This window comes from Pseudophryne corroboree, chromosome 4, assembly GCF_028390025.1.
Source record: "Pseudophryne corroboree isolate aPseCor3 chromosome 4, aPseCor3.hap2, whole genome shotgun sequence".
In the NCBI taxonomy this organism is placed as follows: Eukaryota; Metazoa; Chordata; class Amphibia; order Anura; family Myobatrachidae; genus Pseudophryne; species Pseudophryne corroboree.
Window position 1 is genome coordinate 612,258,178 of NC_086447.1, and position 15,785 is coordinate 612,273,962.

The 15,785-nt window shown below is 48.4% G+C and overlaps 1 protein-coding gene across 2 annotated transcripts in view; it reads right to left on the bottom strand.

Moving 5' to 3' along the window:
- Window positions 1-15,785, bottom strand: part of GNPAT (glyceronephosphate O-acyltransferase) — a 255,633-nt gene that overhangs the window by 128,002 nt on the left and 111,846 nt on the right. For both annotated transcript variants that reach the window (XM_063917641.1, XM_063917639.1), the window contains exon 6: window positions 3,452-3,527. In XM_063917641.1, the coding sequence (XP_063773711.1) occupies window positions 3,452-3,527 (76 nt within the window). The remainder of the gene's footprint in view (window positions 1-3,451; window positions 3,528-15,785) is intronic.

Genomic DNA, 15,785 nt, shown 5'->3' on the forward strand with positions numbered 1-15,785 from the left:
TCACAAAGGTAATGGCGAAAATTATGGTGCTCCTGCGCAAGCAGGGTGTCACAATTATACCGTACTTGGACGATCTAATAAAAGCGAGATCGAGAGAACAGTTACTGAACAGCGTATCCCTCTCCCTGAGGGTGTTGCAACGTGCCGTTTCTCAATATCCCGAAGTCACAGTTGGTTCCAACGACTCGTTTGCCTTTCTTAGGCATGGTTCTGGAAACGGACCAGAAAAGGGTTTATCTTCCGACGGAAAAGGCCCAAGAACTCGTGTCTTTGGTCAAGGACCTATTGAAGCCAAAAAGGGTGTCGGTGCATCACTGCACTCGAGTTCTGGGAAAGATGGTGGAGACTTACGAGGCCATTCCATTCGGCAGGTTCCATGCGAGAACTTTTCAATGGGACCTTCTGGACAAGTGGTCCGGGTCTCATCTACAGATTCATCAGATGATCACCCTGTCCCCCAGGGCCAGGGTATCTCTCCTGTGGTGGCTGCAGAGTGCTCACCTTCAGGAGGGTCGCAGGTTCGGCATTCAGGACTGGGTTCTGGTAATCACAGACGCGAGCCTCTGAGGTTGGGGAGCAGTCACACAGGGGAAAAACTTCCAGGGTCTTTGGTCAAGCCAGGAGGCTTGCCTTCACATCAACGTACTGGAGTTGAGGGCCATATACAACGGCCTTCGTCAAGCGGAGACTTTCCTTCGCGGCCTACCGGTTCTGATTCAGTCAGACAACATCACCGCAGTGGCTCATGTAAACCGCCAAGGCGGCACAAAGAGCAGAGTGGCAATGGGAGAAGCCTTCAGGATTTTTCGCTGGGCGGAAAATCATGTAAGCGCTCTGACAGCAGTCTTCATTCCGTGAGTGGACAACTGGGAAGCAGACTTCCTCAGCAGACACGATCTACATCCAGGAGTGTGGGGACTTCATCAGGAAGTCTTCGCAGAGATTGCAAATCAGTGGGTAGTGCCTCAGATAGACATGATGGCGTCACGCCTCAACAAAAAGCTACAAAAGGTATTGCGCCAGGTCGAGGGACCCTCAGGCGGTAGCAGTGGACACCCTGGTGACACCGTGGGTGTTCCAGTCGGTCTATGTGTTCCCTCCTCTTCCTCTCACCTCAAAAATATTGAGAATCATAAGACGAAGAGGAGTACAGACAATTCTCATTGTTCCAGATTGGCCTCGAAGGGCCTGGTATCCGGATCTGCAGGAAATGCTCACAGAAGATCCGTGGCCTCTTCCTCTCAGAGAGGACCTGTTATAACAGGGGCCCTGTCTGTTCCAAGACTTACCGCGGCTGCGTTTGACGGCATGGCGGTTGATCGCCGGATCCTAGCGGAAAAGGGCATTCTGGATGAAGTCATTCCTACTCTGATAAAGGCTAGGAAGGACGTGACAGCAAAACATTATCACCGTATTTGGAGGAAGTATGTCTCTTGGTGTGAGTCCAGGAATGCTCCTCCGGAAGAATTCCATCTGGGCCGTTTCCTTTACTTCCTACAGACTGGAGTGAATTTGGGCCTAAAATTTGGCTCCATTAAGGTTCAGATTTCGGCCCTATCCTTTTTCTTTCAGAAGGAATTGGCTTCTCTTCCGGAAGTACAGACTTTTGTGAAGGGAGTGCTGCATATCCAGCCTCCTTTTGTGCCTCCAGTGGCACCCTGGGACCTTAACGTGGTGTTACGTTTCCTTAAATCTCACTGGTTTGAGCCTCTTAAAACGGTGGAATTTAAGTATCTCACTTGGAAAGTGGTCATGTGGTTGGCCTTGGCATCGGCAAGGCGAGTGTCGGAATTGCCGGCTTTATCTCACAAAAGCCCCTATCTGGTTTTCCATGTGGATAGAGCAGAGTTGCGGACTCGTCCTCAATTTTTGCCCAAGGTGGTTTCATCTTTTCATATGAACCAACCCATTGTGGTGCCTGTGGCTACACGGGACTTGGAGGATTCCGAGTCCCTTGATGTGGTCAGGGCATTGAAAATTTATGTAGCCAGAACGGCTAGGGTGAGGAAAACCGAGGCTCTGTTTGCCCTGTATGCAGCCAACAAGGTTGGCGCTCCTGCTTCTAAGCAGACTATTGCTCGCTGGATCTGTAACATGATTCAGCAGGCTCATTCTACGGCTGGATTACCGGTACCAAATTCGGTAAAGGCCCATTCCACTACGAAGGTGGGCTCTTCTTGGGCGGCTGCCCGAGGTGTCTCGACATTACAGCTTTGCCGAGCAGCGACTTGGTCAGGTTCAAACACCTTTGCAAAGTTCTACAAGTTTGATACCCTGGCTGATGAGGACCTCATGTTTCCTCAATCGGTGCTGCAGAGTCATCCGCACTCTCCCGCCCATTTTGGAAGTTTGGTATAATCCCCATGGTCCTTACGGAGTCCCCAGCATCCTCTAGGACGTAAGAGAAAATAAGATTTGAAACCTACCGGTAAATCTTTTTCTCCTAGTCCGTAGAGGATGCTGGGCGCCCGTCCCAGTGCGGACTACATTCTGCAAGACTTGTATATAATTTCTGCTTGCATAAGGGTTATGTTACAGTTTTGATCAGTCTGGGGCTGATGCTGTTTTGTTTCATACTGTTAACTGGTTGCGTATATTCCATGTTGTACGATGTGGATGGTGTGGGCTGGTATGAATCTTGCCCTTAAATTAACAAAAATCCTTTCCTCGTACTGTCCATCTCCTCTGGGCACAGTTTCTCTAACTGGGGTCTGGAGGAGGGGCATAGAGGGAGGAGCCAGTGCACACCCATATCTAAAGTTCTTTTTAGTGCCCATGTCTCCTGCGGAGCCCGTCTATCCCCATGGTCCTTACGGAGTCCCCAGCATCCTCTACGGACTAGGAGAAAAAGATTTACCGGTAGATTTAAAATCTTATTTTTACCCAAATTTTTGAAATGCGTCCCCTCGTGACCTTATGTGTGTCAACCTTTTGACCCTGTCGGCCTTGTAACTGTCTATTTATCAACCATCTACCGTCTGGAAGTCTGCCCGCCAAGGAGAGCTGTGAGGAGAAGGAGGGGGTGGGACCTGCAGCTAGAGGCATGCTTTTGGATATTATACAATAGATAAAATAATTTCTCATGATTTGAACTTTGTTCCAGTATAATTGACATTTTATTCCACCACTTTTAATAGGTGTTTTATGGGTAAATGAAATAACTCCCATGTAATTTTTAAAGATACTGGTAAACTATAGACTAACATGTAGTTTTCTACCAAGATGCAACATTTTCTAAATAACAAAGTAGACCTTTTCACTCACCAGCTAGAAAATTAAATTGTACATACGATTGTTTTGTAAAATGATTGTGACAAGATGGTTAGGGAAAAAAATTACTAGTGAGGAGGTGTATGTAGAAGCAACAACAATTCACTATCAGTTATCTACAGGATTTATAATTTGCCGCCAAGACTTTTTCTTTGGATAATTATAGCAATACTGTACATACCAAACTTTGGATTCAAAGTCTTGCATGTTCTGCTCCTTTGACCTTCAACAAAGAACTCCACTGGAGCATATCCATTCTGTAGACGAGAGATTCCAGTTATGAACATAGACAAGGGCTGCTGTAAGGCAATGCATTTACCCTTCACTAAACATTTACTGCTGAAATTGGAAATGCACACTTATTAAAACACTTTTTAAAGTTTTTGCTTAAACCAGGCATTCCCCAACCACAGTCCCCAAGGCACACTAATAGTCAAGGTATTAGTGATATCCATTCTTGAGCACAGGTGACTTAATTAGTACCTCAGTTATTTTGATTTAACAATCTGTGCTGAAACCTGGATATCACTAAAACCTGCACTCTCAGCGCTCCCATTTTTTCTCTTTTACAGTACATACATATATAGCTATAGAAACAGTGTATCTTCCGCAACTACAGACGCATCATTGCCATTTCATGCTGGGTGATAATTTACAGTTTAGGACAGAAGACTAGATTAAAGAAACATTATTGTTTTATTGTGTTTAATATATAGTGTGATGCAAATTCTTGATTATAATCTAATTGCGTCAGTCTACGGAGGATATGAACAAATGTGAGGATTGTATCTGCTATCTAGGTATGCTCTCCTAAACTTTAGGGTTTAGATGATTTTACAGTAAACTATTTCTCTCTATCATCCATAAGGGATACTGGGAACATTGATTATGATGGTGTATAGATGGGGTCCAAAGAAGCTGGTGCACTTTAAATTTCTTCAACAGGGTGTGCTGGCTCCTCCCTTCTATGTCCTCCCTAACAGCTCAGTTTTGAAAAATGTGCCCTCAGGAGAGGAAGCACACTCTGGAGCTCCAGAGAGTTTTTCTTCAGTTTATTTTATGTTTGTTATTTTCAGGTAAGCTGTATGGACAACAGCTTACCTGCACCAAGGGACACTGGGGGGGGGGGGAAGGGGACCGACACCGGTCTCCTGGAGGTGCTGAGTCGGATCCCGCTAACAGGACAACAGTCCTGAGGGTTCGTGTACCGCAGGCAGTGCACTCTAGCGCACACACCCGCACACCCTCAGTACAGAGCCTGAAGGTCATCAGAGTGGTGAGTGACAACTGGGGACCCTGCTTGCAAGGACCTCGGTTCATTGTGCTGTGTGATCGCGGGGCGGGCATATGGACTCCCCTTGGGGTGATCCCATAGCCCCCCTGCGCAGACTGGCCAGCGATAGCGGAAAGGGGTGTCAATACTTTCATTTTTACACTATTTGGGTACTTTACCAGTAAAAATAACCGTATAGCTTCAGCGCCATCACATGGGGTGGAGCTTCCTCAGAGCGGGACCATCGGCTTCCTGGCACCATTTCCTGCACTCACAGCACTGCTGCAGGACTGCCAGCTCCACCAAGGGATACTCCACGGCCAGACACCGGTACAGGGGTGTATTTCAGGGGGAGAGACAGTTGTGGGGCCCTTGTATTAGGCTCCTCACCCACTGTACACTAAATTTCCTTCTCCTAGCAGTTCAATTTTAAGTACCAGGCTGCGTACTGGTTCCTCATCTCTGGGTCTCTTCACACATACTAGGCTGGGCAGGCTTGCTTGTACCCTGTGTCTCTGTGTATGTATATGTCCTATGTCAGCATAATAAATAAAAGTTGTGTGTGCCGTTTGTCAAACCAGGTTTTCCCCCTCTCCTGCGGATCCTCTCATCTGTGAACAATGCAATCGGCCCTCACAAATTAGCGGGGCTTCTGGGGGTGAATTGCAGGAGCCACCTTGCCTCAGTTCAATTAAAACTATAATGGCTGACATGTCTATTGAGTTAACTACTGCAAGACAAGAAACAGTCTATGGCTGCTCTGACAAAGGACAGGGCAGATAGCAGACGTGTATTTCCTCTCTCTAATCCTTTACCCCAAAAAAGGGGGTTACCTGATATCCTCCCGGAATCCGAGGAGGAGATACCGGGGGTGGAAGACGGGGAGGAACTGGAATCAAATGCTGAGTTAGGTGATTCCTCTACTGGGTGTAGACTCACTTATTGCAATAAGAGATGTTTTAAATATTCCTAGTGATGAATCTGGTGTGTATAATTCCTTTTTCTCTGCACAGAAAAAGGTACATGTCATATTTCCTGACTCAAAGGAACTGGATGATCTTTTCAAAGTGCCATGGGTCTCTCCTGATGAGAGATTGTCAAAAAAATGGTAAGCCACCTTTCCATTTGCCCAGGAAGGGAGTAAGGTATGGGAAACTCCCCCGGTGGTGGACGCCTCAGTCAAAAAAGCTAGTTCTGCCGGTCCCAGGGGCTACAGCCTTAAAGGAGCCTGCAGACGGAAAAATAGAAGCAACTTTAAAATCCATTTATGTTGCAGCAGGGGCATCCCAAGGGCCTGTTATTGCAGGATGTTGAGTGACGCACACTATACACATTTGGGTGGGTAACATTCAGGAGGGCTTCGCAGAAGATAAGTCTATGGCTGACTTGGTACTGCTGGTTCAGCATATTCAGGAGTCAGCCCGCTTCCTCTGTGTTACCATCAAAGGAATCAGTGTTATAAATGCACGTACCTCTACCATTGCGGTCTCTGCACGCAGAGCGTTGTGGTTACGCCAGTGGGTGGCGGACGCTAGTCTAAAAAGAGAGTGTGGAAGCCTTACCCTTGACAGGTGATTGACTGTTCGGAGGTGAATTGGATACCTGGATTTCGAAGGCGACCGCTGGAGAGTCCATGTTCCTCCCCTCTGCTGCTCCGCCAGCTAGGCGTTCTTACACTGGACCTTCTCTGCAGTCCTCTCAGACAGCACGCTTTAAGGGTAAAGTCAGATTTGCCTCCAATGCGACACGAGGATACAGAGGTAAGTCTCACAAGCCTGTTACTACAGGGTCTCCAGTCCAGAGCATCAGCTCTGGCTCCTCAAAACCCTCAGTATGACTGTGTTCCTCTGCTCCAGGGGGATCTCAGGGTGGGAGCTTGTCTGAGATTCTTCAGCTCTGTTTGGAACAGCTCCTGCCAGGATGCCTGGGTAACTGACCCGATCTGCCAGGGCTACAAACTGGATTTCGACAGTTCTCCACCGCAAAGGTTTTTCAGATCGGGTTTACCAGCTTCAGAAACCATGTGCCTCACCCTATGGGAGGCCATTCAAAAGTTAGACCAGACCCAGGTCATTGTTCCCGTACCACTTCAGCAACAGGGCGAAGGATACTATTCCAGCCTTTTTGTGGTACCAAAGCCAAATGATTCAGTGAGACCCATTTTGAACCTCAAATCTTTTGAGGGTTTCCAGTTCAAAATGTAGTCTCTGAGAGCGGTGATCTCAGGTCTAGAGGAGGGGGAATTCTTGGTCTCTCTGGACATAAAGGATGCCTACTCCATGTCCCAATATGGCCGCCTCATCAGGTGTACCTCAGGTTTGCTCTGATGGAGGAACACTACCAGTTCCAGGCGCTACCCTTCGGGCTTATCCACAGCCCCAAGGGTTTTCACCAAGGTAATGGCGGAGATGATGTTACAACTCAGAATTCAGGGAGTGAACATTTACCCCTACCTGGACGATCTGCATATAAAAGCAAGATCAAAAGAAACTCCTGTTGGACAGCATCTGCCGCACGATGTCCCTGTTGTCGACGCCACGGTTGGATTCTGAACTTTAAGAAATTCCACCTGGTGCCAACTCAACACCTCCTGTTCCTGGGGATGGTCCTGGACACTGTGGCTCAAAAAGTCTTTCTTCCTGCACACAAGTCGAAGGCGCTTCAGGCGTTGGTTCGAGCGATTCTACAACCACACATGGTCTCAGTACATCTTTGCACCTGTCTGTTGGGAAAGATGGTGGCCTACTTCAAGGCCATTCCATTTGGCAGGTTTCATGCAAGGACCTTCCAACTGGACCTCCTGAAGAAGTGGTCGGGTTCGCATCTGCAGATGCACCAGGTCATATGTCTGTCGCCACAGGCCAGGATCTCTCTTCTGTGGTGGTTACAGCCCTTCAATCTATTGGCGGGGAAGAGCTTCGGGATCCAGGATTGGATTCTTGTGACCACGGGGCTGGGTCGCTGTTACCCAAGGGGCACAGTTCCAAGGCAGGTGATCGGAACTCCAGGCCTGCCTTCCGATAAACATACTGGGATCAGAGCGATCTAAAATGCTCTGCTGCAGGGAGCTCATCTGCTCCGAGGTCAAGCCATTCAAGTTCAGTCAGACAATGCCACGGCTGTGGCTTACGTTAATCGACAAGGAAGAACAAAGAGCAGGGACTGAATGCGGGAAGAATCCAAGATTCTCCTTTGGGTCGAAAGGAATGCAAGGGCGGTGTCAGCCATTTTCATTCCAGGAGTGGACAACTGGGAGGCAGACCTCCACCCAGGAGAAAGGGGTCTCCATCTACAGGTGTTCTGGATGATAACAAATCTGTGGGGACGTCCACAAATCGATCTGATGACCTCTCGGCTCAACAACAAGCTTCCGTGCTATTGTTCCAGGGCGAGGGACCCTCTAGCAGAGGCTGTGGACGCGCTGACAACACCGTGGGCTTACCAGCTAGTGTACCTGTTTCCTCCAATTCCGTTACTCCCCAGGATCCTAAAAAGAATCAGAAGAGAGGGGGTACAGGCAATTCTCATTGCCCCCAAATGGCCTCGAAGAGTCTGGTACACGGATATTCTGGCCATGGCAATAGAAGAAACCTGGGCCCTCCCCACTACAGGAGGATCTTCTTCAACAAGGGCTGTTCGTCTTCCCGGACTTACGGCGGCTTTGTTTAAAAGCATGGCGGTTGAGCGGAACATTCTAGCTCAGAAGGGTATTCCGGATAAGGTCATTACCATCATGGTTCAGGCCAGGAAGCCTGTCATGTCTAAGCATTACCACGATATATGGAAACAATACATCTAATGGTGTGAAGACCAAGGGTGTTTAGTTGCAGAATTCAATCTGGGACACTTTTTGAGCTTCCTACAAGCTGGCGTGGATATGGACCTATGGTTGGGCTCCATAAAGGTTCAGCTCTCGGCCTTGTCCATCTTCTTCCAGAAGAAATTGGTAGCTCTACCTGAGGTACAGACGTTCCTGCAGGGTGTCCTGCATATTCAACCTTTTGAACCACCCACGGCTCCTTGGGATCTCAACGTGGTTCTGAAATTCCTACAGTCCTCTTGGTTTGAGCCTCTGATGTCGGTGGAGGACTAATTCCTCACATGGAAGACGGTGGTGCTCTTGGCCTTGGCTTCCGCTCGGCGGGTCTCAGAACTGGGTGCTTTGTCCTGTAGGAGTCCCTACCTGGTCTTTCATGCAGACAGGGCAGAGCTCAGGACTCATCAGAAGTTTCTGCCGAAGGTGGTTTCTGCGTTCCACCTAAATCAGCCTAATGTGGTTTCGGCGGCTTCGGCCACTGCCTCTCTTCCTTTGTCCTTGGATGTGATGCGAGCCCTGAGGACTACGACTGTCCGAAAATCGGATTCCATTTTTGTCCTCTATGATGCTTGCAAGAAAGGTCTTCCAGCTTAAAAGCAATCCATTGCCCATTGGATTAGGTCAGGGATGGGGAATCTTCTGCCCTCCAGCTGTTGATGAACTACACATCCCATCATGCCCTGCAACAGTTTTAGCATGGCCAAATAGCAAATCTGTAGCAAGGCATGCTGGTATGTGTAGTTCAACAGCAGCTGGAGGGCCAAAGGTTCCCCACTACTGGATTAGGTTTACTATTCAACAGGCCTATGCTTTGGCGGCCTTGCCTGTTCCTAGGTCTAACAATGCCCACTCCACAAGGTCTGTGGGTTCTTCCTGGGCGGCTGCCCTTGGTGTCTCGCCTTGCAACTATTGTGGGCCGCTACCTGGTCGGGGACAAACACGTTTTTCAAGTTCTACAGGTTTGATACCCTGGCCACGAAGGATGTCCAGTTTTTGCAGGCGTCTTAGCACATTCCCACCCATTCTGGGAGCTTTGGAACGTCCCCATCATAATCAGTGTTCCCAGTATCCCTTATGGATGGATAAGGGATATTGGGGAAAACTAGTATAATGGGGACGTCCCAAAGCTTCCAGAACGGGCGGGAACATGTGGAGTCTGCTGCAGCACCGCCTGCCCAAACTGGGTATCCACTTTGGGCAGGGTATCAAACTTGTAGAACTTCACAAAGGTGTACTTCCCCGACCAGGTAGCGGCTCGGCATAGTTGTAAGGCCGAGACTCCACAGGCAGCCGCCCAGGAAGGGCCCACTGATCTTGTAGAGTGGGCTTTCAGAGATTTAGGAACAGGTAAGGCTGCTGAAACAGCAATGGACTGCTTTGAAGCTTTCTGCGCATCATAGAGCACAAACAAGGAATCCGTGGCCAATCCAGGGCAATTAGAATTGCCTGGACCCCCCAATTCCTGATTTGCTTTAGCACCCTTGGGAGCAATGGATTCCAAGGAAACAGGTAGACAAGCTGGTACGGCTACAACGACGCCAGTGCATCCACTGCCCTCGCCTGAGGATCCCTGGTCATCGAGCAATACCAGTGAAGCTTCTTGTTGAGAAGAATAGCCATCAAGTCTACTTGTGGGCAACCCCACCGATCGATGATCTGTTGGAACACCAGATGGTGGAGCCCCCACTCTCCTGGGTGAAGACAGAGGAAGTCCGCCTCCCAGTTGTCCACACCCAGAATGAAGACTGCTGACATAGCTCTTGCATTTCTTTCCACCCAGAGGAGTATCCTTGACAGCGCTCGCATGCAGGCTCTGCTTTTTGTCCCTCCTTGTCGACTGATATATGCCACCGCCGTGGCGTTGTCCGACTGTACCTGGATCGCTTGATCCCGGAGCAGAGGAGAGGCCTGAAGCAGAGCATTGTAGATTGCCCGAAGTTCCAGAATGTTGATCGGATGGAGGGCCTCATGGGCTGACCACCTGCCCTGGAACTGCGCCCCTTGGGTGGCAGCGCCCCATTCTCACAGACTGGCATCCGTCATGAGGAGGGTCCAATCCTGAATCCTGAAACTTCGGCCTTGCAGGAGATTGGAGGACAGTAGCCACCACAGGAGGGAAATCCTGGATGAGGTGACAATCAGATGCTGCAGGATTATGTCCAAATATGTATTTTTCATTATGTGTACTGTACTCAAGTAACTATGCGTTATAGTATTGTATGACCAGCGTCCATATATCTGATATATAGAGAAAAGGAGAGTTATGGTAGACTTACCAATGTTAATTCTTTCTGCGAGGTACATTGGGTTCCACAGGGAAAACATTGATGTGTAGAGTGGATCTTGATCCAGAGGCACCAACAGGCTAAAGCTTTAGCTATCACAGGATGCATAGGGGCCTCCTCTATAACCCCGCCTCCAGGCACTGAGAGCTCAGTTTCGTTAACCAGTTCAATGCAGGAGCAAGTAAGAGAGAAGGTAGATGTTAGTCACATAGAACGACATTCTCATGACAGCAGAAGGTACCAGCGGATAATGCCATACAACCCAAAGAAGCTAGGTGCGTCAGGATGGGCGCCCTGTGGAACCCAATGTACATCGCAGAAAGAGAGTTAACAATGGTAAGTCTACCATAACTCTCCTTTCCTTTTCTTCAGCAGGTTACAGTGGTTTCCACAGGGAAAAAATTGGGGATGTCCTACAGCAGTTCCTCAAGGGAGGAAGTGCGTCTTAGCGGATGTGAGAATCCGGCATCCAAAGGAAGCATCCTGGGAGGCGATGGTATCAAAGGTATAGAACCTAAGAAACGTGTTCACTGAGAACCACATAGCCGCCTTGCACAACTGTTCTAGGGACGCACCACGATGGGCTTTAATAGCAGCAGGAGCTGGGAGTCCATCCTGCGCATAAGCTTGTGCAATCAACATTCTATTCCATCTGGCCAAGGTTTGCTTGTTCGCAGGCCAGTCACGTTTGTGGAAACCAAAACAGGACAAAAAGGATATCTGACCTCCTAATAGATGGAAGTCCTCTCCACATATATACGGAGAGCCCTAACCACATCCAAAGAACGTTCTTTGGGAGACAAGTCCAAAGAGATAAAGGCCGGGACCACAATCTCTTAGTTAAGGTGAAAAGATGACATCACCTTAGGCAAATAACCTGGTCGAGTTTGTAGAACCGCCCAGTCACGGTGAAATATCAGACAGGGTGGACAACAGGACAAGGCGCCTATGTCCGACACCCGTCTTGCAGAGGCAATAGCCAGCAAGAACAGGACCTTGACCGTGAGTCATTTAAGGTCCACCGAGTCAAGAGGTTCAAATGGAGACTCTTGCAGGGCATTCAGTACAACAGACAGATCCCATGGAGCCACTGGAGGGACATAGGAAGGCTAAATCTGTAGAATACCCTGAGTGAAAGTATGAACATCAGGTATAGATGCAATTTTTCACTGAAACCTCACCGACAAGGCAGATATGTGAACCTTTAGGGAGACCAGACAAAGACCTATTTCCAGGCCTCTTTGCAGAAAAGCCAGTATTTTGGAAGTTCTAAATCTATAGGCATCATAATTCTTATCAGCACACCAAGTGAAGTAAGAATTCCAAACCCTGTAATAAATCCGGGCAGAGGCCAATTTGAATAAACACCTCTGAAAATCCTTTGGCCCTCAGGAGTGATTCATCAAGAGCCATGCCGTCAAAGCCAGTCTGGCCAGGTCTGGGTAGAGATATGGGCCCTGTACAAGGAGGTCTGGATGCTGAGGAAGTAGAAGAGGACACCCTGTCGACAGACCCTGCAGGATTGAGAACTAATGCCGTCTGAGCCACGCTGGAGCAACTAGAAGTAGCATTCCTCCTTCTTGTTTGAACTTCCGTAGGACCATGGGCAGAAGTGACATGGGACGGAATACGTAGGGCAGCTGAAAGTTCCATGGAACTACCAGTGCGTCCATGAACGCTGCCTGAGGATCCCTGGTCTGAGATCCGAAGACTGGAACCCTGTGATTGTGTCGAGACGCCATGAGGTCTACGTCCTGTAGGCCCCACCTGTCCACTAGGAGTTAAAAGATTTCTAGATGAATACACCACCCTCCGTCGTGCACGTCCTGTCGACTGGGGAAGTCCACTTCCCAGTTTGGGATGTCCGGAATGAACACTGCTGATATGGTTGACATGTGGCTTTCCGCCCAACAAGGATTTTTGACACTTCCATCATTGCCATGCGGCTTCGGGTACCGCCTTGATGGTTTATGTATGCCACCGTGGTGGCATTGTCTGACCGTACTTGAACAGGCCTGTTCCGAATCAGAGGCAGGGCCCTCAGCTCTAAAATGTTTACCGGGAGTAATGATTCCTCCTTAGTCCAACGACCCTGAAAAGAGTGTTGTTCCAACATTGTTATTGTCAGCAGAACTCAGTCGGGGATCCAGAAGGGATGGCCCCTGCTCAATTGCTAGTCATGGAGCCACCAGGCCAGCGACAGACAAACCTCCGGAATCAAAGAGATCATGTGAGATCTGATCCAATGAGGCAGGCCGTCCCACTTGGAAAGGATTAACCATTGTAGAGGGCGGGAATGAAATTGAGTGTACACTACCATGTCGAAGGCAGACACCATCAGGCCAAGTACTTGCATCGCCAAGTGTATAGACACTCTGGGGCGACGAAGGAAGCATCTTATCCTGCCCAGAAGCTTCAGGACTTTGTCTGGAGACAGGAATAGTCTTTGACTGTGTGTGTCCAAGAGTGCCCCTAGCTGCACCATGCTCTGAGCTGGGACTAGCGAGGACTTCTTCCAATTGATTAGCCACGCATGGACTTGCAGGAAGGTCACCGTCAGTTGCAGATGACTGAGGAGGACTTTGTGGGAATTTGCCAGAATCAGCAGGTCGTCCAGGTACGGCAGGATTCTGAGTCCCTGGCGAGGGAGATGTGCTGTCATCACGTCCATGACCTTGGTGAAGATCCGAGGAGCCATAGCCAGTACAAATGGCAGAGCCTGTTAGTGAAGGTTGCCAATAGCAAACCGCAGGAACTGCTGATGCAACATGGCAAAAGGAATATGCAGATATGCATCCTGTATATCCAGGAATACCATATACAGTAATCTCCAGGTTCCATAGCCAGCACAATCGAGCGCAGTGTTTCCATACGAAACCTGAACACTCTCACAAACTTGTTTTCATTTAAATTTTTTATTTTTTTATTTATTTTTTTATTAATTTTTTTATTTTATGAAGTGGCTAGTTATCAAGTGGCAGCGAAAATCAACAGCAGTGTTATACCTGTATGTCATTAGTTACATCTTCAACTGATATTCAAAATTGACTCCTGTCTCTCCTTCTCGTCAACAGGTAATTATTGCAGACCATTGCTACTTTATTAGTAAAGATCTATTTGGTAATTATTGCAGACCATTGCTACTTTATTAGTAAAGATCTATTTGGTAATTATTGCAGACCATTGCTACTTTATTAGTAAAGATCTATTTGGTAATTATTGCAGACCATTGCTACTTTATTAGTAAAGATCTATTTGGTAATTATTGCAGACCATTGCACATTACATTGCTTGTTTAGAAAATTGTTTTAAGTGGATTTATATCTGTAGTGTGCAAAAACTTATAGTGATTAAATGGGGTTTACAAATCTCACATTTGGTAGCTGATTAACACCTTTTGGTGGAGGGTTGCTGTGTGGGGGAGGGGGTTGTAATCAGAAAGGACATGTGTTTGTAGACTTACTTATTCAGTATAGCATAGGACGCCAGGCCTATTAGGACGCTGCAGTGGCTATTTTATGAAGTGGCTAGTTATCAAGTGGCAGCGAAAATCAACAGCAGTGTTATACCTGTATGTCATTAGTTACATCTTCAACTGATATTCAAAATTGACTCCTGTCTCTCCTTTTTCTTCAACAGGTAATTATTGCAGACCATTGCTACTTTATTAGTAAAGATCTATTTGGTAATTATTGCAGACCATTGCTACTTTATTAGTAAAGATCTATTTAGTAATTATTGCAGACCATTGCTACTTTATTAGTAAAGATCTATTTGGTAATTATTGCAGACCATTGCTGCTTTATTAGTAAAGATCTATTTGGTAATTATTGCAGACCATTGCTACTTTATTAGTAAAGATCTATTTGGTAATTATTGCAGACCATTGTTACTTTATTAGTAAAGATCTATTTGGTAATTATTGCAGACCATTGCTACTTTATTAGTAAAGATCTTGTCATACCGCAGCCGCCGGGCTTGTCTCTCCGGGGGTGCTGGCTGTCCGGGCGGTCGTCCTCGCTGGCGGTCTCTGCTTCCCGGCGCTCCGTCCGGCGCCCGTAGTGTGGACGTCGCGGGTGCGCCCGACGTTCACTGGGTGACGTCATCAGCGCTCCTCCAATCAGATGCTGGCGGGAAGTACAAATTCAGACGCTGGGCAGAGCTCCGGCGCCTGAGTATCATCGCTACTACTACTGTACCTGTGATCTCCCGAGCTCCGTGCCTCCAGCACCTTCGTGCCTCAGCATTTCCGTGCTCCAGCATCTCCGTGCCCCAGCACCTCAGCATCTCCGTGCCCCAGCACCTCCATGCCTCAGCATCTCCGTGCCTCCAGCACCTCCGTGCCTCCAGCACCTCCGTGCCTCCAAGCACCTCAGCGTCTCTAAGCGCCTCAGCGTCTCTAAGCGCCTCAGCGCCTCTAGCATTTCAGTGCCTCTAGCACCTCAGTGCCTCTAGCACCTCAACATCGCTCACAGTGAGCTTTTGGTACTCTCCACCAATTCATCAGCACCTTTACAAGTCTTGTCTTTCAGGAGACCTTCAAGCGTCCACCCGTGCCTTCTGCCTACCGTCCTAATCCTGCATGAGGAAGACCTACATCCGGCCATCTCTGCTGCGACCCAGTAGCGGTTCCTCTTCCCGGTCACCGGAAGAAGCCCCGAGTCCACAGCACTTCCAGACCAGGTCAGTGATAGAATACTCAGGCCCCATGGACCCGGGGGATCGGAAAACAGAGTCGAGCGCCATCCAAAGTTTGGCTTCCCGAGTTCAGACTCAAGAGGCGACACAAGGCCAGGTGACGCAATATCTCCAGGAATTTTCCGCCCGATTGGATCAAATTCAAGCATCCTTAGCTTCCGTAATTCTGGTTCCAGTTCCCGTAACTGCTCCAGTTGCTGTTTCCAGTAATGCCCAACCTCCGGCTGGTACCAGGTCACGTCTTCAGCTTCCTACTCCTTCCCGCTATAATGGGAACCGAAAGAATTGCCGTGGTTTTCTAAATCAGTGCGAGGTGCACTTCGAGCTTCTCTCTCATAATTTCCCTACGCATCGCTCTAAAGTAGCGTATATGATTTCCCTGCTTCAAGGGTCAGCGTTGGATTGGGTGTCTCCGTTATGGGAACGATCTGATCCCATGGTT